Genomic DNA, 25,233 nt, shown 5'->3' on the forward strand with positions numbered 1-25,233 from the left:
GTGAGTGGTCCCTGAGAGGAAAGTAACCAGGCAAGATGTCCAGCCATTTGCCTCAAATCCCATAAACCAAATCTTCTTTTTGTTCCTTGTTCTCAAAAAAAAATCACTGGCATGTTTGATGTTTTAGAGATTTTGTTGTATTTGTGAAGACTTGTTGTTGTAAGACAACATGTCTTTCCTTTGTTATACCTCCCACTTGAGCTGTGGTCAGTAAATCTAGGGTCCAATAGCTCTAGACTATAATTATTGCATGCTAATTTTATATTCCTGTATTATCAAAAGTCTGTGAGTTGGTGTAGTTAGTTGTGAGTTCTATAGGTAGTTTCTGGGTAGTAAAAATAGAATTTGTAAGACCCTCCCCTAACTCTTATACCTATGATGAGAGTAAGTCCTGGAACCTAACAATTTACTTTGGATCAGAGAGACATATTAAGGTAGGGGTATTCATGTCTGATCAAATGTGACTTTTGGAAAGTTATAAGCAGAGTAAGTAATTCTGATCAGTTGATTGGGGGGGGGGCAAAGCTAGGCTTGCCACGGTTATATAAGCAAAGTTTGTGTGGTCATTGGGATCCAAGAGGTTAGTAGTGAAGGAAAGAGTGAGCTTTGGAATGGTTCCAACAGTGTACATACAAGATGGAGGTCATGGACACGCTTGTTAGAGGTATAAGGCACTGTGCACAAAAGGAGAGTATAGGCAAGAGCCGGGGTGAGAGATGAGGTTCTGGGGTGGCCTTTGGGACTGAGGCGGAGGGATAAAGTAGAGGTTGAGGGAGAGGAAGAAGGCAGTGGTGAGAAGGAATGTGAGGGAGGAAAGGCAGGGTGAGAGATCTGGTTCACAGGGGGTGTTTGGAGGCCAATGACGAGCCATTGGGTGGACTAAAGGAAGAGGGGGTGATACAGAGAGAGAAAGGAAGCCGCAGGTAAGTCTGAGAGGGGGAGCTCATCTGCCAGATCAGGATCTGAGAAACAGTCCAGGAGATTAGGTTTAAGAGTTCAAGCTAGTGGGAGCGCATATGCCCACACGGAGGAAAGGGAAAGAACAGGTGTGCAGATAAACAAGGCCTGGAGCTAGAGAACCTTTAACCTCTGGCCTTTGCCTTGGAGGGAGTTGTTGAGGTCCCACAAGATGGCAGGGTTGAATGTACCAAATTCAAGCCATGAGTTTTGGTTGTTGAGGGCAAATTGGGGACAGATCTTAATAGAAATTCAGATGAGGCAGGGGACTTCACTATTCCATTGAGCTCAAATCGGTTGTTTTTGTTTGTTATAACCACATCTCACTGTGTAGATCTGGCTGTCCTGGGAGTCATGATGTAGGCATCATACCCTACTTGTTTGTATTTTTTAATTAGATTTATTTTATGTGTATGAGTGTTTTGCCTGCATGTATGTGCAAAATGCATATTCCTGGTGCCTGTGGAGCACATTAGATCTCCTGGAACTGGAGTTACAGATGGTTGTGATCCACCATGTGGGTTCAGGGAAACTGAATCCAGGTTCTCTGGAAGAGCAGCAAGCGCTCTTGAACACTGAGCCGTCTCTCCAACCTTTCGTTTGAAAGTTTTTAGGAGGCAGGTTGTCTTAGTTTTCTAGTAGTGTGACAAAACCCAGAGCCATTTCATTTTCGTTATAGAAAAACAAAGGTTTAATTGGGTGTACAATTCCAAGGTGTTAGAGTCCATGAGGAGCAAAGGCGTGGCCACAGGAACAGCCGACCCACAAGTAGGAGGCAGGGAGACACGGTAGGAACGGTGCCAGCCTTTTGAAACCTCAAAGCCCACCCTCAGTGACACATCTCCTCCCGCAAGATCTTGCTACATGTTGAACCTTTTAGATAAAATCTACCGTCAGGTTTTATTGTTTGAAAATTTGATACATATATACAACATACCTTTACCCCTTTAACTCCACTCCTTTCCTCCAACTCTCTCTGCCTCCTTCCAGCACATCTCCCTCCCAACTTCTTAATTACTTTAGACAATCATCTGCTGAGTCTAATTAGTGCTGCCCATGTGCAGATGGACATGGTGACATCCCCTGGGACATGGGCAACCTACCAGTGACTACTCCCAATATTTTCTCTTCCCAATATTTACTTTAAAATTCTGGACATTGGGGGGCGGTATTTTTGCTCTACAATTTCAAGATCTAGATAAACGCAGGGGTGATAATCTAACTTGAACAATATTGCTTTTCATTCATAAGGGTACACTTGGGCAAGCTCTTCTTATAAATCAGAATCGACGGCATAAATGCTAATAAACTCGTGAGTGCCAGATATCCCAGACCATCCCTGGAAAGCCACAGACCAGCCATGGCATAGATGCTGGCAAACTCCTGAGTGCCAAAGATATCCCAGACCACCCTTGTAAAGCAAGAGACTACCCATGGCTTAAATGCTGGCAAACTCCTGGGGGCCACAGATACCCCGAACCACCCCAGTAAAGCGAGAGACTAGCCATCCAGCAATAACGTGATTCACAGTTTTCTTCATGTTTCACTTCTACATACTCAAAACTTAAGAGTTTAAATTCATTTCTTATTTCTTTGTGCATAAACTGAGCTATTTCTTCCATAAGCCCTGGCACTGGCTAGAGTCTGTCATTTGGCTGGCTTCATCCAACCAGTGGCAGGCTGAGTTGACTAGGCTAAGAAATCTCTCTCTCTCTCTCTCTCTCTCTCTCTCTCTCTCTCTCTCTCTCTCTCTCTCTCTCTCTCTCTCACACACACACACACACATACACACAAATACTAATAAATTACATAGATACCATGTTTTATGAGCTAGTTAGAAAATGATAAATGATATTAGAAAAACTAGCCATTGCCTTGGAAGAAAATAAATGAATGTCAAGGGAAAAGAACAATTGAAAATTTAGTTCAATTTAATTGACATAATGTTTATTTCATATATTTGTTACATTTCATCAGGAAATTGTTTTAGTGTAACAAATCAGTAAGTAAAAAAAAATCACATTTCTTTGGGAAAAATACTTCTAAGCCTAGGCTTTTTCCACATATAAATACAATGCACGAAATAAATATACTACACAGAAGTCACCCACCCATATACTGCTGCACCATGTTTAATAAACAGAACACTTATAAGAGTAGGCTCGGGACCCGCTGCAGGGTGTGCAGCCCGGAGTAACAGGAACCTGTGTGATAAAGTGCTGGGTCATCAATGTCTTGGGCTCTATCAGCCATGTGGTCTGCCTCTGTTACTCAGCTCCGCCAGCAGTGTGAGGGCAGCCACAGGCAGAGGGTAAGCAAATGGGTTTGGATTAGTGTTTTCAAAGTGCTTCATTCAGAGACACTGGCATTTTGTTTCGTGCCACCTTCATGAGTCACAAAACATTTCATTCTTGCAATAATTGAGTAATAAAAACGCAATCTCAGCTTAGAGGCTATAAGGATGGGTTGTGGATCTGGCGGATGGACCATGGTTCATGGATCTGCTCCTGAGCCACCGTGGGTAGACACACAGCCAGATCAAGTCAAGGCACTATCAGCAACAAGGTGGGCTATAGGTGGTGGGCGGCCAACCTTCCAATGTATGATTCAGGATATACAAATTAATGAGAATATTACCGAATGTCGAGTGTTTACATTTCACAGACACTGTTCTGAGTGCTTTAAAATGCCAACCTATTTCAACCTCAAGGCAATATTAGGGTGCCACTGCCGTTGCTCTCACAGGAAGTGAAGCTGAGGCACAGTGAAGTTGCATGGCATGGCCATGCTGGGGTCTGGGTCAAGGTAGTAGGAGCCTAGAATCTCAGTTTTAGCCACAGGCCATGTTGCCTCCGCTACCCAGAAAGAGAAGAGAAAACAATGAGGTATTTTTCATACAAAATACAAACACAAGTACCACCGCTCTACAAGATCTACAGTAAGATAAGCTCAGACTGCTTCGGCTGCATCTCCAACCCAAAGTTCAGCTGATCACCATATAGCTGGAAAAATCACAAAGGAGTTTAACTGTCTTCTGAAGGGTCCACTTAGTAACAATGTCTGAACCCATTTGTAAGTGCCGGGAAGTAGATGAAAAGATACACGATGTGTTTAAAGTATACAGCAACGGAGGTTACAGTAACAACACTATCAATGGAGATCACTGCTGATGTGCAAGTGTTCCCACACATTCTAGCTACTGAGCTTAGGCACGAGAACCAATGAGTCCCACGGGCAGGTTACACATGTACAAATGTGTTTTGTAGATACCCACATACACACCTACATTCTACATATCAAAAACACGCCGCTGTTTAGTGGTGTTTCCTGATTATTTTAGCTCTCTAAATAGTTTGATATGTGTGGTATTTGTTGGTTTCTGGTTTCGTTGTTTCTTTAGGAAGGAAAATCAGTCTTGGAACTGGCAACGTGATTCACAGCGTGACCGCTGCCTTCAGGATAAATTCCTTTCGTTTTTCTTAAAAATATTTCAAATACTGAAAATGCCTACCTAGCTATGATCAAAGTATTAGTATAAAGAAAACTCAGTGAGGGATGTGCTCCTGGTAAGGCTTCCATATCCGCTGCAATCTGTGCACTAATCCCCCTTGATCTTTTTAAGTGCAACTGTGTGAAGAGCCTCTTGAGGGCTCGGACACCCATGGGAGGTCCTCACTGTGTACTTGGGATGTGTGGTGCCTGATGCTAGGACAGAACTTCCGGACACTCACTTACTTGATTTCTGCCCCGTTTTATCTCTCATGTCTACAGTTTCTGTCACCTGATGTCTATAAAAATCAGCCACATTGTAAAGGTCTTCCTAATAACACCACAGAATTCCTTCTATACACGTGCTGATAATTCTATACGGAAAAGATAAACATTCCTCATTACTTAGACGGTTCTCCTTCTGTGTGGATTACATCAGAAGGATGAACTATGGCAGGAACCCCGAACTCAGGCTACTTGGAAGTTTTCCCTTTCTTGGCATGTGTCTTCTGATGTGTGGTGAGTTGTGACCTCTGGATAAAGTTTTCCCCACACTCCTGGCACTCATAGGGCCTCTCCCCCGTGTGCTTCCTCTGGTGTATGACAAAATGTGACTTCTGAGAAAAGGACTTCCCACATATGTCACACTCATAGGGCTTCTCTCCCGTGTGAGTCCTTTCGTGTAGCCTGAGGACTGAGTTTACAGAGAAGGATTTGCCACACTCCGTACACTCATAGGGCTTCTCCCCGCTGTGTTTCCTCTCGTGTTTGGTGAGGTCTGACTTATAGTAAAAGGTTTTCCCACACTGACTGCATTCAAAGGGCTTCTCCCCAGTGTGGGTTCGCTGGTGCACAGTGAGGGCTGACTTCTGGTAGAAGCAGTTGCCACATTCCTTACACTTGTAGGGCTTCTCGCCTGTGTGCGTTCTCTGGTGTGTTTTGAGGTGTGAATTCCTAGAGAAGAGCTTCCCGCACTCCTTACATTTATAGGGTTTCTCCCCTGTGTGGGTCCTCTGATGGACTGTGAGGTGTGACTTTTGGGAAAAGAACTTCCCACACTCCTTACACTCAAAAGGTTTTTCCCCTGTGTGTGTCTTTTGGTGCACCAGGAGGTACGCCTTCACATAGAAGAACTTCCCACACTCCTTACACTCAAAAGGTTTCTCCCCGGTGTGTGTTTTCTGATGTTCCATGAGGTGTGGCTTCTGGTAGAACGATTTCTCACACTGGCTACATTCGTAGGGTTTCTCCCCCGCGTGGATTCTCAGGTGTCGAGTGAGGGATGATAAGTGGTAGAAGATTTTGTTACATTCTTTACACGCGTAGGTTTTCTCTCGGGTGTGAACTTTCTGATGAACCGTGAGCTCTTCATTTGTATAGAAGGATTGCCCACATTTGTCACACTTATAGGACTTCTTGGTGTGTGTTTCCTGGTGCACGGCGAGGGAAGACTTCCGGCAGAAGGACTTTCCGCATTCGCCGCAGTCGTAGCTTTCATGGGTGGCAGTTTTCCGACGTCGGTTGAGTTCTCCTTTCCTAGAGGGAAAGTTCCCAATTCGTTAATAGGATTTCAAAGCTTTTTCGGTGCTGTGCATCTCTGGATAACTTTGATGAAGACTTCACTAATCCTGTTCGTCAGGTTCCTAGGGCTTTCTCCACTGTGAACACTGATCTACACCACGACTTAACACGGTACAGAATGAGGCTTCTCCTGAAGTCCCGGGGTTTCCTAATGGCCACACTGTACTGTAAGCCTCCCTTAGTGCATAGTTCAGAAAAAGGAAAAGATAACTATACAGTTTGGCTCTCTTGATCCTAAACCACACCCCTCAGGGAGGCATGCCTGTTTGGGTCATAATCTTTGGGATTCACTCCAGTGCCTGTTTAACGACATTTCATTAATCAACAACCTCACTCCCATTCCCAGCATTCCAAACAAGACTATTCTTCCTCACAAAGCTTCTATCCTTCACATTAATTCTTGAACTTGCCTTGCATTTCCAGCCTCATGTTCCTGGTGTTTGGCTCTGGGGTCAGCAGCCTTCCCTCGCTTGTCTACAAAGGAATCAAGATTTTAACACACCATTATGGTCAAAGGTTGATTCTTAGTCCTCAGGCAAGTATGAAAAGATGAAAGCACTCTTAAATGAAATTTTCCCCTAAACCATTGCTGACAGTTTTCCTTGTTTGTTATTCTAGAGGGTCAGCAGGGGGGGGGGGTCATCTAGATCTGTGCTAGTGACCAACAGCAAGACTACCCACCATGCTGCTCAGAATGGCATGGGGCTTAAATTTTATGAATTGTGGATTTCTGGAATTTTCCATTTACTATCTCCAGATTGCAGTCGACCAGGGACAACAGAAACCACACAGGAAAACGTAAGTGGACCGGTATCACTGTAAGCAGCAGACCGCAGAGCTGTATGGAGATTTCTTCATGTGTCCAGAGCAATCTGGAGACTAAAAGTGAAGTTCTCACAACACCAATCTCCTCATGTGCTAAGGACTATCGCTGTTTTCTAGGCTTTTGCTTTCCACACAGTTGGCTGCAGGATCCCGAGTGGCTGCAGCAGGCAGCAGCTGGCCATGAGACCATGCTGCAGGTCTTTCCATGGAGAGAAGAAAAATTGGTGCGTTGTGGGATTCAAACATATGTAGGCAGTATCTTTAATCATTTCTAGAACTTAGGGAGATTCCCGAGAAACTGTTTCTAAAGAGAATCTTGACAAATATTTCAAAGGGTCACATGCAACATGAATTTTTTCAAACGCACCAGCACGGTTTCGATTTGGAAGTTCTCTTTCTAATACCCATGGCTCTTTTCCTTTCCTCAGCTTGGAGATCACACTCGGCCTAATCACACGGTAACCTATTAAAGAGACAGGAGATGACATAGTTTCCTTGGAGGTGAGGTACAGTTTCAGACAAGCAGTGAGGATCTTGCTTGTGCTTCACAAGTTATTCTTTCTTCCTTTCTTTTTCTTCCTCCCTTTCTTTCCTTTTCTCTCTCTCTCTCTCTCTCTCTCTCTCTCTCTCTCTCTCTCTCTCTCTCTCTCTCTCTCTTTCTCTCTTTCTTTCCTTAGTGGTGGGGGATTTTCAAGACAGGGTTTCTCAGAAGCTTTAGAGCCTGTCCTGCAACTAGCTCTTGTAGACCAGGCTGGCCTTGACTTTACAGAGATCCACCTGCTTCTGCCAGCCAAATGCTGGGATTAAAGGCGTGTGTCACCACCACCCAGCCACAAATTTCTTCTGTAAATGAAGTGGCAGAAACACACATATTTTCTCAGGTATTCCCAAACAGATTAACTATGAATCGTGAAACAAAGTATCACTTGACTTACAGAGACTTTAGGTGGTCCAGCCAACGGGAGAGGAAATGGAAACAACTGTAGTTATAGATGAGGAAATTTTCTCACCCACAGAGACCAGGTGACGATAGTTCTCCAGCATCACATTCTTGTAAAGCGACTTCTGAGCAGGGGTCAGTAACTTCCATTCTGCCTTGGTGAATTCCACAGTAACATCCCTTAACGTCACGGGTCCCTGAAACAACAATTCCAGTTCAGTCTGAAGTGACTGGGGAGGAAGGCACAAGGTTGGGAGGTAGGACAACAGCAGAGCACTGGCTTAGCATTTGTGAGGCCCTGAGTCCAACCCCAGGACAAGAGAAATAAAGAAAAGACTAGAGTACTAAACTAGCGCTGAGTGGCCTCTTCATAGTCACCCTGGATAGCAATTACGCATTTTGTCAAGGAATTTCTCTTTTGACAAGAGGCAAAGATAATAGATCCCTAATGTCCGTATTGCAGCAGATCTACGGCAGACGTATGTTCAGGACACAAGGCGTTCAGATGGTGACAGCTATCTGCTGTGTAATAGCTGTTAGATTTTATAAGGTGGTCAAACCATCCAATACAAACTAGAAAGAAAGAGTTCATAAGCAGCAATGAGATGAAGTGTGAGGAACAACAACTATAGGAAAATGGAAGTCACACAGAGTGAGAGCTGGCTATAGAACCGAGTCGATTCACTTAAGAAGTCAGGGAAGAGGACACAGCCAACAAAGCATGTTTTGCACATAATGTAACAGACCTCATGTCACATGTATTTACATCTATCTGTTCATGAACTTTCCCAGGGGAGACACAAATGTCCCCTCACCATAGACAGGACACCAATGACAGACCAAAATACAATTCTATCAAAGTCCAAGTTGGTGAATCAAAGGGCTTACATCACTTTTCAAACTTAAGCTTATTTACATAAGAGGAACATGTGAGCAGATATTCCTCCATTTTACATCGTGTGGATCGCCTTAGACATTTTGGTGATGCTCGCCCACTTTGCAGATACAAACGCAGACAATGGGAGCCACTGGTGAGACAGAGTGTGCAGTAGTTATAGGAGTAGATCAGTCAGCTACAGAGAAAACTAAACCAATGGGGCACATGAAACACGACCGTGATGTGGGCAGTGTGCACAGCATCGCAGACACAGTGAAACCAAGAAGTATAATACAGCTTTTGTGTGCAGGGGTACGTGTGCACATGTGTGTGCATGCATGGGGGCCAGAGACTGAGACTGTGTCTCTTGCTCTATGATCCTCCCTGCAGTAGTTTGAAGGAGACTGTCCCCATAGGCTCTGGCATTTGAACACTTGGTCCCCAGTTGGTGGTCCTGATCAGGGAGGTCTAGGAGGTGTGGCATAGCTGGAGGAGGTGTGTCACTGGGGTTAGGCTTCAAGGATCATGTGCATGTGTGTCCATCTTGTTTTTGTTTTACTTTGGGTTTTTGTTTTCTGTGAGACAGGGCTTCTCACTTGGGCCACTGAAGGTGGCTCCTAGCTGGTGGCGCTGCTCTGGAGGTTTCGGTGGTGTGACAGTGGTGTGGTCCTCCTGAAGGAAGCATAGCTTCACCTACTTCCAGTTCATGCTCTGTTTCATGCTTGTGTTTGAGGCTGGAACCCTCAGCATCCTGCTCCAGCGTATGTATGCTGTTTGCTTACACGTTTCCCAACCACCATGGACTCTTGTTTCTCTGTAGCCATAAGCCCAAGTAAACTCTTTATTCCACGGGTTGCTTTTGGTCATGGTGTTGTATCACAGCAACAGAAACATTATCAACACACCCAGCTTTCTACATGGGTACAAGGCATCAAACTCAAGTCCTCAGAGCTACCTGGCAAGCGCTTTACCAACTAAACTATCGCCCTGGCTTCTAGGAATTTATTTTATTCATGGTCAAATCACAATAAAAGTTGATTTTATTATGAGGTAGTATGAGAAGATAGCTCAAGCGTTGGTTCAAAAGTCTATTCTTCTGTTAGAAAAGTAAGTTATGTATTCCTAAAAATCCCTGGGAAGGTGGTCCTAGGTGTATAAGAAGGCAAACTGAGCAAGCCAGTAAGTTGGGTTCTCCTATGGCCTCTGCTTCAGTTTCGGCCTCTAAGTTCCTGCTTGAGTTCCTGAGCTGACTTCCCTCAATGCTGGACTGTGTCTTGGAAGTGTACACCAAATAAATCCTTTCTTCCTTAAGTTTGTTTTGGTCAGTGTTTTTAGCACAGCACTAGATAGCAAGCTATGACATTAGCTTACGGTGTTTATCCATTTACATTGAGTATGATTGCGGGTGTAGGCTGGGAAGCTGGGAAAGAGCCTAAGCAGGGGAGAAAAGGTGTTTAGAGGGGAGACTTAGGACACACACCCTGAGAGCAGAAAGGAAGCTATGGGGTAGGATGGAGGGGTGCTAAGCAGGATGTCATCGGGAATGGGGAGATGATGTGGGAGTGATTTCTTATTAATAAAGAAACTGCCTAGGCCCCTTGATAAGGCCCACCCTTAGGTGGGTGGAGAAAACAGAGGAGATTTCTGGGAAAAAGAAGCTGAGTGAGTGAGTCGCCATGATGCTCCCACTCCAGACAGACGCAGGTTAAGATCCTCTCTGGTAAGCCAGCTCATGGGCTACACAGAATATTAGAAATGGGTTAGAACAATATGTAAGAGCTAGCCAATAAGAAACTGGACCTAGCCGGGCCAGGCAGTGTTTGAAAGAATACAGTTTCCGTGTAATTATTTCGGGCATAAGCTAGCCATGCGGGCGGCCGGGTGCCGGGGACGCAGCCCTGCCGCTCTTATTTCAACAGGGAGAACCATGAGTGGTGGGATCAACCTAACAATTTTTGCTTGAAAATGATAAAAATGAAACCTAACACTGTATATACATTTCAAAAATTTAAAAACAAGCAACATAGAATTCACTAGAGAAAATCAGCCTCAGATCTGAGCAGCCTGAATACAGAATCTGTAAAGCTGACAGCATCCTAGAACAACTCTGACTAGAGTTGACCTAGAACAACTCTGACTCAGTGCTCTAGTGTCCGTGGAAGGCATTGCCTCTGACTACTAACTCAAAAAGATAAGCAGGACCATCATCTCAGAAGATCCCCGCCCTCAGGAGGCAGAGGCAGGTGGATCTCTGTGAGTTCCAGGCCAGCCTGGCCTACAGAGTGAGTTCCAAGACAGCCAGGACTACACAGAGAAACCCTGTCTCCAAAACAAACAAACATGTTCATCATGAAAAACAGAAACTGTAAAAACTAGGAGGTGGTGGTGCCAAGGTTTGCTTTATAAGTGTCCTTTGAAAGTCCGTAGGTTTCGAGGCTTGTTGGGAAGCTGACAGAATCCTTAGAGAGCCTAGACAGACATCGTCAGGTCCCTGGGTGTGTGTCACTGAGGAGCACTGTAGAGCCCTGGTCCCTTAGTCATAGTTATACGAAGTTTCTCCCCGCTACCTCATGACTCCTACCGTGGTGTCGTGGTTTGTGACAGGCATAAATAAACCCAGCTGAGACAACTGACCACAGACTAGCACCTCTGAAACCATGAGCCGAAACAACCCATTTTCCCTCTAAGCTGACAGGGTATTTGTTATCGTGACAGCAAACTGACGCAGAGGGGACTTCCTTAATTTGATCAAAGATGTTTCTATACGACCTGCACTCACTGAGACACTCATGAATAACTAAAACCTTTCCCCTTAAGGGGGACAAACAAGTAAGTCTGCTCTCAGTATTCCTAGTCTAGCAGCATCCTAGACAGAAATCATAGCCAGTGCTAAATCAACAGAAAATATAAAGATTACAAAAGGATAAATAAAACTATTTCTCTTTGTAGATAATTTTCATTTCTGTGGACAACATCACAGAATCGTCAAAACAGTTTCTATGATTAATAATTGAGTTAACTAAGGTCAATATTGTTTTAAGTATGTATTTCTATGAAATACAACCATTAGATACTTAAGTGTTAATCCAACTAAATATGTGCATGGCCTATATAAAGAAAATCATATAACAATGAAGGAAAAGCTCAGAAGACTACCGTGCCAATCTTAGACCAATCGGTATATTTAATGCAATTCCAATTCAATTTTTACAGGGCATTTTATAATTGTCAAACTAATTCTAAAATGGATGTGGTTTTGCCAGCACACAGGAAGTGAGGCTGACCAATACCTATAAGTTTGAGGTAAACTCAGTTTATGTTATAATGAAAGCCTTTTTCAAAAAACACGAATTAACTTGCTAAAAAATTGAATTTACATTTCCCAAATGACCAAACATGTTGAACATTTTTTCACATATATACTAGCCATTTGTAGTTCTCCATTTGCAAGCAAATTTTGTGTATTTATTAAATTATTTTTACTAATAATTAAATATTATGTTCAACTTTTTGGGTCTTTATATATTCTAGATATTAATTCCTGTTACATGAAGAGCCAACAAAGATTTTTCTCCCATTATGCAGGCCGTGACTTCAGTCTGGTAATCGTTGCCCTTTGCTGTGCAGAAATTTTTAGCTCAGTGTGATGCATTTCTTTCCTGAGCTACTGGAGTCCTGCCCAGGAAACCATTACCTATGATTGCATTTGGAAGTGTTTCAAAGTTTCAGTCGTACATTAAGTGGGGGAAAGAAGACATGGGGATAGGAGAAAGGTTATCACAGACGAGGAAGAGGACGTGGGGGGTGGGGGAACTGACAATTGCTGCTGTAAGAAATGACCTCAACCCATAACTTAAAACTTTATACAAAAATTAACTAGAGATGGAGCAGAACCAAAAATGTAAATCTAGGAGCTGGAGAGATGGTTAAGGGCACTGGCTGCTCTCCTAGAGGTCCTGAGTTCAATTCCCAGCATCCACATTACAGCTCACAGCCATCCATAACTTGACTCCCATGGGATCCTATGCCCTCTTCTGGTGTGCAGACATACATGTAGATAAAACACCCATATACAATAAAGTAAATAAACAAATCTTTTAAAAATGTACATTTATACTTTTTCATTTTTGAATGCTGTTTAGTAACTTAAATATAAATCTATTTAACTAAACTTGCACAGAAATTTGTTTCAGTCAGCTGGGAGATACTTCTTGAGTTGATGTGGACTCCATCAAAGAGGCAGATGGACTTTCTTTTTTTAAACCTAAGCCTTAAACACTGAGGTTACAGATTAACAAAAAAAAAATTCAGTGATCATTTATAGAGTGTTTGCTATGTTATGTATCTTTGTACATATGTAATTAGTATGTTAAAATTTAATCCCTAATGTGATAGAATGCCAAGATAAGGCCGGTAGGAACTCAGGAGCTATGCTGGCACGACCCTCACGGGTGTGACTGCGGATCTTATTAAACAGGGAGGGGTAAAGCTCACCCTCTTCTGCTCTACCCACGGGAGGACACAGCTGCCAGGAAAGATACACCATCTCCCACAGGTCTGCCGCACCCCTTCTGAAACAGTGAGGAAGTCATTTCTGTTCTGTGTAAGTTGGCCTGTTTCAGGTCTTTCCTTATAACGTCACAAACAGACCTAAGACAGTTCTTATACACGGATTACTCAGTTTGGTTCCCCTGGCAAGATGTTTTTGAAACATGGTAAAGTTTCCAAAACTAAGAAACATGTAACTAACTAAATTCCATTTGACCTTAATGCCCTTAGCCCTAGTACATCAAAAAGGAGAGGGATTATGGTGGCTAAAACAATTTTGAAAAATTGTTTTTGAAAAATTCATGCTATCTACTTTCAAGTTTCAAACTTGTCACATCTCTGACAGTCTTTCCCCCAATTTTCAGTTGTGAGTTTTTACTTAGTTTTGGAATGTTGAAGACGAACAAGTGCTGTGTGAGCCCTGGCTTACTGCCATGGCCCTGTTCTTGACTTTGATAACAATTCTGACGAGTACTAGTCAGAACTGCATTAGTTACTTGGCTGTGATAAAAACATCTGAAGAAAGACGCTCATAGAAGGACGAGTTTCCTGTGGCTCCAGGTTTGAGGGTGCACAGTCCATCATGGAGGCAAGGCCGCAGCAGCAGGGCTTGAGCAGCTGCCTACCTACACAATCTGCAGCCCAGAAGTGCAGGGTAATGAAAGCTCACGTTCACCCTGTTTTCATCCTGCCCAGGGCTGCAGCCCGTGGGGCGGTACCACTCACACCTCTCTGCTCTGTCATTAGCCTGATCTTAAAGTCCTTCACAAACGTGAGTGGGGGCACATTTCCATTGTAGTTATAAATCCCACCAAGTGGACGATATTAAACACCACAACTTCACCGCTTGTGAACTTGAGAGTCAAACATATCATTTTAAGTGATATAAACCATCATGATCTTAGAATGCAAAATGCACCCAGTCCACCTTCAAAAGTCCTCATAGTCTTTAACAGTCCCAACAATATTTAAGTTCAAAGTCTCCCCCGAGACTCAAGCTATGGGTCCTTACAACACTAAAAACAAGGTCATACTTCCAACATACAATGGTACAGGGTGAACATTCCTATTCCATAATGTAGGGAGGAAATGTATCAAGGAAAGCTGATGGAAGCAAGACAGAAACCTAGCAGGAAAAACACCGAATGCTTCGGCTCCATGTCCAGGATCTAGGATGCACGATGGACTCGCACGGGTTCCCAAAGCCCTGCCCTTCAGCTCTGCTGCCTGCTGCACATATAAACTCTCTTTTGAGTTGGCTCCAATATAGACTTACCCTTTTCCTCAGTAGGCATTTCACAGCTCTAGCATCCCCAACATCTTGGGTCTGCATTACAACTTGGGAATCATCTTCATAGCTTCACGGGTTCAGAGAAGAATGTCCTTTCATCACATGGTGCAATGGGGACGTGCACTCACTCACTATTACAGGGGACACGTGGTGCACTGGGGATGGGCACTCATTCACTATTACAGGGGACACGTGGTGCACTGGGGACATGCACTCATTCACTATTACAGGGGACACATGGTGCACTGGGGATGGGCACTCATTTGAGAATATATGCCAGTTTTTCCTTTATAGCTATTTTTCTTTATTATATGCTATCACTTGAAAACAAACCAAAAGTCTACTCTAGTCTTGACAAGAAGGAAGAGAATATGTTCCATCTCCTGGAAGGGATAGTATCCATACATATTATTTTAACTGTTTTATGAAGAAGAATGAGCTTTTCTGGGGGCTGGAGAGATGTCTCAGAGGTTAAGAGCATTGCCTGCTCTACCAAAGGTCCTGAGTTCAATTCCCAGCAACAACATGGTGGCTCATAACCATCTGTAATGAGGTCTGGTGCCCTCTTCTGGCCTGCAGACATACACACAGACAGAATATTGTATAAATAAATAAATAAATAAATAAATAAATAAATAAATATTTTTTTAAAAAATGGCCTCATATACTTATTTCGTGATTTTTTTTCTTTACAAAGAAGCCCAAAATATACACCCGAGAAAGGACAGCATCTTCAACAAATGGTGCTGGTTTAACAGATAGCTCCATGGAGAAGAATAAAACCATATTCTTATTTCTCACTCTGTATAAAACTCAACTCCAAACGGACCAAGGACCCCAATGGGAGACCTGCATCTTATTAAAGATAAAAGTATGGAATATGCTTCACCTTACAGGCACAGGAAAACACTTTCTCCCCGGACTCCGACAGCACAAGCATTAATACTAACAAATGACAAATGGGGCCACGAGAAACTAAAACTTTTTTAGGCAAAGGACAACACCATCCAAGTAAAGAGACAGCCTATGGAATGAGCAAAAGTCCTTACCAGCTATGCATCTGACAGACGATTAGCGTATACAAAGAACTAATAAATAGATAAATACCAAGAAAACAATCTGGTTTTAAAAATGGGGTACGGAACTAAAAAGAATTCTCAAAAGATGAAATACAAATGGTGGAGAAATAGTTTCTTTAAAAAAAAATTCATCATCCTTAGTACAGGGAAACACAAATTAAAATTACTTTGAGATTTCATCTTCTCCCATCAGAATAGATAAGATCAAGGAGCAAAGGACAATAAAGTAGAAAGGGAGCCACTTGCTCACTGCCGGCGGGAGTGAAAAGGGTGCGTCCATTATGGAAATCAGTGCAGAGGCGCATCGAAGAGCTAGAAGAGTATCTGCCATGTGCTCCAGCTGTGCCATTCTTGGGCACACAATTAAAGGATGCTCTGTCTTACTACAGAGGTGCACTCATTCGCGCCCACTGCTGCCGTGTTCACCACAGCCAGTGATGGAAACAGTCCAATGTCCATCATATGATGAGCAGAAAATGCAAATGTGGTACATACACACAATGGAATGTTATTCAGCCGGAAAGAACGAAATTTGAAGATAAATAAACAGAGCTGGACATAATCATTCTGACTGAAGTAACCTACACCAAAAAAGACCAATGTCACACGTTTTCTCTCGTGATGTGCAGGTGAGCTCGGAGTCCTTAGATGTGTGCTCAAAATTCCTACAGAAGGCAGGAAACTAGTAAGATGCCATGCGGTGGGTGGTTCGAGAGAAGGGGAACAGAACACAAGTGGAATGAGGGGAGAAAGAGGAATAATGGAACAGGAAGAGTTAAGTTGGGTGGGGAAGAGGAGGGCAGCATAGGGGGGTGCATATGGAGAGGGATAGCCTACACTAAATGCATTTGAAAAGCAATATGTAAAACTCGACAGAAGCTTTCTAAATAATAAGCATATAAATCATATATGCAAGGAGTTTAAGTGGAGTCATTCTGTAATAAGTACAATCCCTTTTCCAGATACAATAGGCTATCAAATAAAAATCCTAGAACCAGGATTTTTTAGCTTTTGGTCAGTGGGGTCTCACAGACAACCCAAATATTACAGGCTATTGCCACGACTCTTGGTTACCCACAGAACTTGATGGTAGGACTCTATTACTGAAGGTAGCATATACTTGAGTCCTAAGACATGGATGAATCAAGCTGCTACCAACCCGGAAAGCTGCATCCCTGCTGGCTAGCTGTCATAGTCCTGGAAGTTTCTATGTACAATGAAAGATCACCAGTCATCTTACTGAGCCCCAGTAATGATTGTCCTGGCAGATATGCTGACTGGTACAATAGCATCACAAATGCTATGGGAGAACCAACTAGTTTTAAGGCCTGCTTCACAACGCAGAACTCATACCTGGTACCATTAACAGAATTGGAAAACAGTTGCCGGCTAGGTTATAGGCACTAGAGAAGAACCTATCACTATTACTCTGCTAATGGACATAGCAATAAACTACCCACTAGGTTTTTTCACTACACCCATAGATTAAGGAATCTCTCAGTCCACCAGCAGAGAAGCTTCTTCTGGTGATTAACACAGACCCACAATAAGAGACTACAGCATGCTCCGACCTAACTGGACAGGTCATTGCACCCCTTTCTCCCAAGTCTCAGGGACCAATGGAGAGACTGCAGTGCCAGAGGCAGTGGATAAAAACTACAATTCAATGGTGTTCTCCAGACACGTAGGGACACAGATGAATCTACAGTGGTTGTGACAGTACGTGCAAGACCTGTGCAAACTACCGCCAGATGAAATGCCAGCCTAGGGAGGGGATGGGTGTGAAGCCCCACCCCTAGCTGAGAAGTTATTGTCAACTGATAGCTGCTGGGGGAAGGAAGAACAGTTTTATTTTAAATTTATTTATTTAAGATTTCTGTCTCTTCCCCACCACCGCCTCCCATTTCCCTCCCCCTCTCGCAATCAAGCCCCCCTCTCTCGTCAGCCCAAAGAGCAATCAGGGTTCCCTGCCCTGTGGGAAGTCCAAGGACCACCCTAACCATAAATAAAGGACATTGAGTCTATAATTAGTGATTCTATAGAAGCTAAATAAGAAGGAAAACCCAAAGAAAAACATATAGGCATCCTCCTAAATATTAACCTTCATCAGGCGATGAAAGGAGACAGAGACAGAGACCCACATTGGAGCACCAGACAGAAATCTCAAGGTCCAAATCAGGAGCAGATGGAGAGAGAGCACGAGCAAGGAACTCAGGACCACGAGGGGTACACCCACACACTGAGACAATGGGGATGTTCTATTCGAAACTCACCAAGGCCAGCTGGCCTGGGTCTGAAAATGCCTGGGATAAAACCGGACTTGCTGAACATAGCGGACAATGAGGACTACTGAGAACTCAAGAACAATGACAATGGGTTTTTGATCCTACTGCACGTACTGGCTTTGTGGGAACCTAGGTAGTTTGGATGCTCACCTTACTAGACCTGGATGGAGGAAGACAGTTTTGTTTTGTTTTGGGGAGGGGTGGGAAGGGTGTTTTAAGACAGTTTCTCTGTGTATTCCTGGCTGTCCTGGAACTAGCTCTGTAGACCAGGCTGGCTTCAGACTCACAGAGATCCATCTGCCTCTGCCTCCTGAGCACTGGGGTTAAAAGGCGTGTGCTACCACCGAAGAACATTTTTAAAAAGATATGGTTCCAGGCCGGGTGGTGGTCTACAAGACCAGCCTGGTCTACAAGAGCTAGTTCCAGGACAGGCTCCAAAACCACAGAGAAACCCTGTCTCGAAAAACAAACAAACAAACAAACAAAAAAGATATGGTTCCTTATAGGTAGTCTGGCTCCAGTGGAAGGCGACATATATCAACGTATATTGGACTTAATGGTATTCTTTTTTTTAAAATTTATTTATTTATTAAAGATTTCTGCCTCCTCCCCGCCGCCTCCCATTTCCCTCCCCCTCCCCCATCGAGTCCCCCTTCCTCATCAGCCCAAAGAGCAATCAGGGTTCCCTGCCCTGTGGGAAGTCCAAGGACCACCCACCTCCATCCAGGTCTAGTAAGGTGAGCATCCAAACTGCCTAGGCTCCCACAAAGCCAATACGTGCAGTAGGATCAAAAACCCATTTGCCATTGTTCTTGAGTTCTCAGTAGTCCTCATTGTCCGCTATGTTCAGCAAGTCCGCTTTTATCCCATGTTTTTTCAGACCCAGGCCAGCTGGCCTTGGTGAGTTCCCAATAGAATATCCCCATTGTCTCAGTGTGTGGGTGCACCCCTCGTGGTCCTGAGTTCCTTGATCGTGCTCTCTCTCCTTCTGCTCCTGATTTGGACCTTGAGATTTCAGTCTGGTGCTCCAATGTGGGTCTCTGTCTCTGTCTCCTTTCATCGCCTGATGAAGGTTAATATTCAGGAGGATGCCTATATGTTTTTCTTTGGATTCACCTTCTTATTTAGCTTCTCTAGGATCACTAATTATAGGCTCAATGTCCTTTATTTATGGCTAGAAACCAAATTATAAAACGGGGCACTGAGCTGAACAGAGAATTCTCAACAGAAGAAGTTCAAATGGCCAAAAGACACTTAAGATCATGCTCAACTTCCTTAGCGATCAGGAAATGCAAATCAAGACAACTTTAAGATACCATCTTACACCGGTCAGAATGGCTAAAATCAAAAACACCAATGATAGCCTTTGCTGGAGAGGTTGTGGAGAAAGGGGTACACTCATCCATTGCTGGTGGGAATGGAATGCAAACTTGTGCAACCACTTTGGAAAGCAGTGTGGCGTTTTCTCAGGAAATTTGGGATCAACCTACCCCTGGACCCAGCAATACCACTCTTGGGAATATACCCAAGAGATACCCTATCATACAACAAAAGTATATGCTCAACTATGTTCATAGCAGCATTGTTTGTAATAGCCAGAACCTGGAAACAACCGAGATGCCCTACAATGGAAGAATGGATGAAGAAAGTATGGAATATATACATATTAGAGTACTACTCAGCAGTAAAAACAAGGACTTCTTGAATTTTGCATACAAATGGACAGAAATAGAAAACACTATCCTGAGTGAGGTAAGCCAGACCCAAAAAGAGGACCATGGGATGTACTCACTCAAATGGTATTCTTTTTAATGAGGACACAAAGTTGGGTGGGTATGGAAGTGGAAGTGGATCTGGGAGGAGTTGGGGACAGGAGTGAACCTGATCAAAAGATGTTGCATCAAATTATCAAAGAGTTCTTTAAAAAATATTCTTGAAATGTTACGATGCAAGTTAAAGGCTCTGACAAGCTCTCTGACAGATGCAGACTTCTATCTCAAAGTAACTTTAACACAGTTCATCCTTGTAAGGATATCCAGAGATTCAGGTTTACTCTTCTTAGCCAAATTACACTGTAATTGTCTCTCTCCTCGAATGAAAATTAAAACAAAACAAAAACAAAACCAGTCTGACAAAAAAATCAAAACAAAACAAAAAAATCATACAAAAACCCTGCCATGGAATCAGCTTTGTGCTGGCCAACTATGCCAGGTCATGGGACCTGCCCGGAGTGTGGACAGCAACTCAGCAACACTCCACTGGAGAAAAGGGATTTCCCTCTCCCAGCAGGCTTCAGTTGCAAATAGATCTTGGTTAGGGGTGGGACTTTGAGTCCATTTTCCTGTCTTTGTGCTGGGATTTTTTTTTTCTGGTTTGAACTTACACATAGTGCAATCAGGGTTTCTGTGAATTCATGTGTCAACTCTGTCCCAGAGAGGGAGCAAAAAGAGGGCATGGCCTGATCGTTGGGAGTGCAGCTAAAGGGTGTATAATGTAACAAGGCCACACTGTGTCCTTGGTCATTTTAAGTTTAGCTATAACATTCCTATTTTATGTCAAAGCATGTGTTATGTAAGAGACGGGGGAGGGGTCGGATCCAGCTCATGGTGGCCAGTAGATTTGATTCAGAAACTGCTTCCGTAATGACTTTACCAACCAGATCTCTCTCCTGAAGATGGCATCCCTGCCTACTCAGTCTTGCCTGTACCAGATCTTAGGAATCAGTCTCTCTGCCATCAAGGACATCAAACAGCATTTGTCCTCTGCACGCACAGAATGTGATGCTTACTTAACCAAAGGAGAACTATCAACTAAAGTGCCCAGGAAAGGGGCTGCACCTGCGCTAAAGAGTCTACTGACTGAGTGACTGCATCCTCTCATATATGAAGCCCTAGGACATTACTAGTCCAAAGCCAAACTACCTTGGACTATCTTCAGCCTTCTTAACAGCCATCCGTCTCTATCCTTTGTGTTTGACCCGACATCCCTCCTTGTTAAAACTCCCTTTGGAACATACAAACAGACCCCCAGCTTCCATCCATGCAAGGATGTCATGAGACAGTATTGGGGGCTTCACTGTAACCTGACACTCTGAGGCTTTCACTTATTATTTTAAGACACCTTGTTTTATAACTTTCTTCTGTCATTACAAAAACTTCATTAAATTGTCATCAACCTGGGACATGGTATTTGAGATAACTGGAGTCTACGTTCCTGAGCCACAGCCAATCATATTTTGCTCCAGAATAAGCTGTCTCTCATTCCTTCTGACTTGAGTGCTGTGGTTTTGTAATGGTATTCTTGATTTCCAATTAGCTCCCTCTTATTAAATTCAGGCGTCTCCTCAATTATTACATTTGAGAACAGCATTCCCTAATAAACACAAGATCTGTTTTTTTACTTTGCTTTCAAACTGCTTGACTCCACCACTGAACGTATTTCAGAAATGTTAGTCAAATACTGACAAATTTTACATTTATTTTTAAAATCATATTTGTTAACAACATAAGTGACCTAGTCAGAAAATTCTTTAGGAAGTTGTTACGTTCAGTTCATTATGGAGGTCATACATTTTCCAATATTCTAATTTACACATTAATCAAATTTTAAAATCAGCAAAAAGAAACAAAAATACTAGCGGTTGTTTTCCTGGAAGTGACAGACTTTCATAAGATTAAGAAACAGTTTGTTGCTGGTCTTGTGGTGGCACACACCTCAATCCTAGCACTACCAGGGCAGAAACAGGAAGATCTCTGTGAGTTCCTGTCAAGCCAGAGCTACACAGTGAGACTCTGTTAATTCTCAATAACTATAGTTTTCTGCAAATTCTTTCAAATATAAAAGATATTCCATGGAAAACTGTCAAGATATTTGCATAAAAATCAAATAAGTGCTTGCCCTAGGGCACCAATCGCTACAGTTCAGGATTAGCAGAAGGGCGTTATGTGAACCTCCCATTCCATCACACAGTGTTACAAAGATGTGCACTTAATGGTCAAGGGCTAACAAAATCAGCAACTTTTACAGTAGCATTAAGGATGTATGTGAATGTAAAGTATGAAAAGGAATCAGGAAAGTGTGTTCTCATTATCTTTTAATATCAAAAAGTAACTTTTTACTGTTCCACTGAAGATATTCTTACAGAAAGTAGAAATCTTTTACTTGGCTCTTTGCAAAAATCCAATGATAATAAATCTGTGTTACTGTCCTATTTTTGCAAGGTCTAAACTTCCATGCTACGTTGAAAGTTAAATAAAGTGGTTTTCAACCTGTGGGTCATGATCCTTCGGGGGGGGCAAACAATCCTTTCATGGGGGTCACCTAAGACCATTGGAAAACACAGATATTTACATTACGATTCATAACAGTAGCAGAATTGCAGCTATAGAGTAGTAAGGAAAGTAAGTTCAGGGTGGGGGACTGCACAACCCCAGGAGCTGGATTAAAGGGGGGCTTAGGAAGGTGAGGAACCACTGCTCTAAAGAACTCTACGTTCAAAGCAGAATGCCGACTTCCTGTGGCACAAGTATTGTAGGGAAAGTGTATCTGGGATGAAATTTCAGCAAGGAAATAGGAAAGAACTTTGCTCCCACCACAATACATTTAATATGTAAACACTGTATAATAATATGTACCAAAAAGGTACACTACTTTTCATTTGTCAGCATAACTCACATCTTCTGCTTCTCGACGGATGCACTCTTTCCTCAACTGTCCCCTTCCATCACCCTCATTCTTTCCAAGCATGCAGGACAGTCATCAATCTCTTATTGCCTTCACACTAGTAGAACACATGCAATTTGAGCATTCATAATATGACCTTTGACATTACCAGATCCCTTGAAAGAGGCTGAGGGCGCTTGGGCTCTGCAGACCATACTTTGATAGCTACTGTTTTATTCAACCCTGAAGGAGATTTTAAACCAGTCATACTTTCCTAGTTTAATACAGAGATTCACTTTGTAAAGATTTATTTTATTATTTTATGTGTATGAGTGTTTTGCGTGCATATATGTATGACTGTGCATCATGCAAATGCCTGTGGAGGTCAGAAGAGGGCACTGAATCCTCTAGGACTGGAGTCACGAATGATTTTGAGACAGCACATGGGTGCTGGGGATCAAACCAGGGTCCTCCACAAGAGCAACAGCTGCTTTTAACCACTGAGTCCATTCTCCAACCCCACAGAATCTCTTTGGAAAAACCTCCCTGAACGTGTGTGTGCACACATAGAGTTAAACAAATTAAGTTACTCACCTTGAACTTGTTCATTTTCGGTTGTGTTTCTACCCTTTAAAGTTGGGAGAGTGAAGTCATAAGAAACGGTATGCCACAGCTCCAGGACTCCTGTGAGAAGTTTACACACAACGTTTTAGTACTGTCTACAGAGAGGCTGTCCTTTTGATCAGTTCAGAAGGACGACCATGAAGTAACACTCACCTCTCTACTCATATTCTAACACAATCTTGATGAGTCTGAGACATTTTTTTCTTTTACTAAATCTAAACATTTCAACTGTCTGTTTGATGAATACTTAAACACTGAATAACAGATTAATTTCAAAGGGGCACACTGAGAACTGTAAGTGTTTATGTTGGAGACAACATTTTTTCTGTTAATATTACAACCTCTCCCAGGTTAGAAAGTCATTTCAAAACTTTCAAACATGAGACATTTCTTCTGCCTAAATTACATTTTCTCTGAGCACAAAAGAAAATAAAACACTTCTTCAAGAATCTTACAAATGATACATTCTCAGTTACATAGGATACATTTTGTCTTTTGTTCTGTTGCAGGGTCAGCTGCTAATATAGGGAGCCAGTTTCAATGCTATTATCTCTCTCCACCCCCATCCCCAGACAGGGTTTCACTGTGCAACAGTCCTAGCTGTCCTGGAACTCGCTTTGTAGACCAGGCTGGCCTTGAACTCACAGAGATCCACCTGCCTCTGCACCCCAAGTGCTGGGATTAAAGGTGTGTACCACCACCGCCCAGCTCAAAGTTGTTATCTTTAAAATGAGAGGAATTAGGTAATTGTGAACAACCCTTCCAGCAACCTTGAGTCAGTCTTGACACAGGAACACACGTCTAGACCCCTGTAATTGATTATCCCCCAGATAGCCTAAATCTGGGGAAAATTTTAATCAAGTCTCAATGAACTTTGACATGGCTCCCAAATCTAGTTTAGAAACAAATCAACCCTCAAAATATCAATTTGAAGCCAGATGTGGTGATGCACACTTTAACCCATCATGGAAAGGTGGAGGCAGAGGGCTGACAAGAACAAGGCCAGTTTAAGCTACACACTGAGAGCTAGACCAGCTTGGAATATATAGTGAGACCTTGTTTCAAAAAAAGTTATTAACTGGACAACAATTTTAGCACCATAGTCCCTAAACAGGCATACATATTGTGGATACAGTTAAAGAAACGAAGTGCTCAAATCCAGCCAACAGGGTGCTTACAAAATGCCTAATATGTAAGTGTAAGGTAATAAGATCAGATACAAATAGGCCAATCATCCGCATTAGGAAATCGCCTTCATAACTGAGAATATAAATGAACTACAATTTTCATCTTTTAAGGAAAAAAAAATTGTCTCTGCTAGACACGGTGGCACACACATTCCCAAGGCTGATGCGTGAGGCTCAACAGCTCCAAACTAGTCTGGAGCTTCAGGAGCAGATTGCTCACCCCCCTCCCACCCCCCACCCCCGTCCGCCCAATCTCATTTCTATTCTCTTTGAGGGCGAATACGACATTCAGCTTCTCAGTGCAATTTAATATTGAAAGGTGTTTCTAAAAGTAAGACTGTTCTTCCAAATAACTGCTCAACAGTCTAACAAAGGCTGGTTGAGGGATGTAGGGAGAGCCTCAATTAATCGTTCACACTAAGGGATCGAGAGGAGGTTCAAAGAGAAATAGAAGACTCCAGATATGATCAAGTATGCTTCATCGCTACGTTCTCAGTCGCTGAGCAGAAAGCGACTGCAGACGTGACTGCCTGCCAGGAACAGGCGGCAACCACAGAGTGAAACAATAGAGGAGTAAGGCACCCGCAGGTCCTGGGTAAACGGAATAGCCTCCTCTGTGACCGCCACCGGAGGCCGAGATGAAAGGACCCAGCGCGGGCAATCGGGAAGCATCCCGTCCAGCTGCTCCTCGGCACTCTGCACGGCTGCCCTGCTCCGCGCGCCCCGGGCGAGTCTCACCTCGGTGACAGCGGTGTCAGGGAGTCCCGCGGTCTCCGCTGCAGACGTTCGGGGGTGGCTTAGAAGCGGGCGGACGCTGACGTGGCGGGCAGACGAGAAAGCCGCGAGTGGGCGCCACGTCACTTGGGCTGCGGCTCAGGCCGGCCTCCC

General features: G+C 43.3%; 1 protein-coding gene across 1 annotated transcript; it reads right to left on the bottom strand.

Moving 5' to 3' along the window:
• Positions 1 to 2,883: 2,883 nt before the first annotated feature.
• Znf25 (zinc finger protein 25) lies at positions 2,884 to 25,233 on the bottom strand. Its single transcript, XM_050148581.1, has 6 exons — positions 25,084 to 25,233; positions 23,129 to 23,218; positions 7,863 to 7,989; positions 7,220 to 7,315; positions 6,438 to 6,501; positions 2,884 to 5,982 (listed from the first exon to the last, which is right to left on the bottom strand). Exons 2-6 carry the CDS (start codon positions 23,141 to 23,143, stop codon positions 4,920 to 4,922), a joined length of 1,365 nt encoding a protein of 454 aa, XP_050004538.1. The 5' UTR covers positions 23,144 to 23,218; positions 25,084 to 25,233; the 3' UTR covers positions 2,884 to 4,919.

The sequence above is a fragment of the Alexandromys fortis genome, unplaced genomic scaffold (genome assembly GCF_014885135.2).
Source record: "Alexandromys fortis isolate MF-2015 unplaced genomic scaffold, M_Fortis_MF-2015_v1.1 scaffold_59, whole genome shotgun sequence".
Taxonomy (NCBI): domain Eukaryota; kingdom Metazoa; phylum Chordata; class Mammalia; order Rodentia; family Cricetidae; genus Alexandromys; species Alexandromys fortis.

Bases quoted from the DNA above. Each gene is read 5' to 3' on its own strand.
- Znf25 (XM_050148581.1), bottom strand. The intron at 6,502-7,219 runs GTGCGTTTGAAA...ATTCCTTTGTAG, and splicing joins TCCAAATCGAAACCGTGCTG to ACAAGCGAGGGAAGGCTGCT. The intron at 5,983-6,437 runs GCAAGTTCAAGA...CTTTCCCTCTAG, and splicing joins CATGAGGCTGGAAATGCAAG to GAAAGGAGAACTCAACCGAC.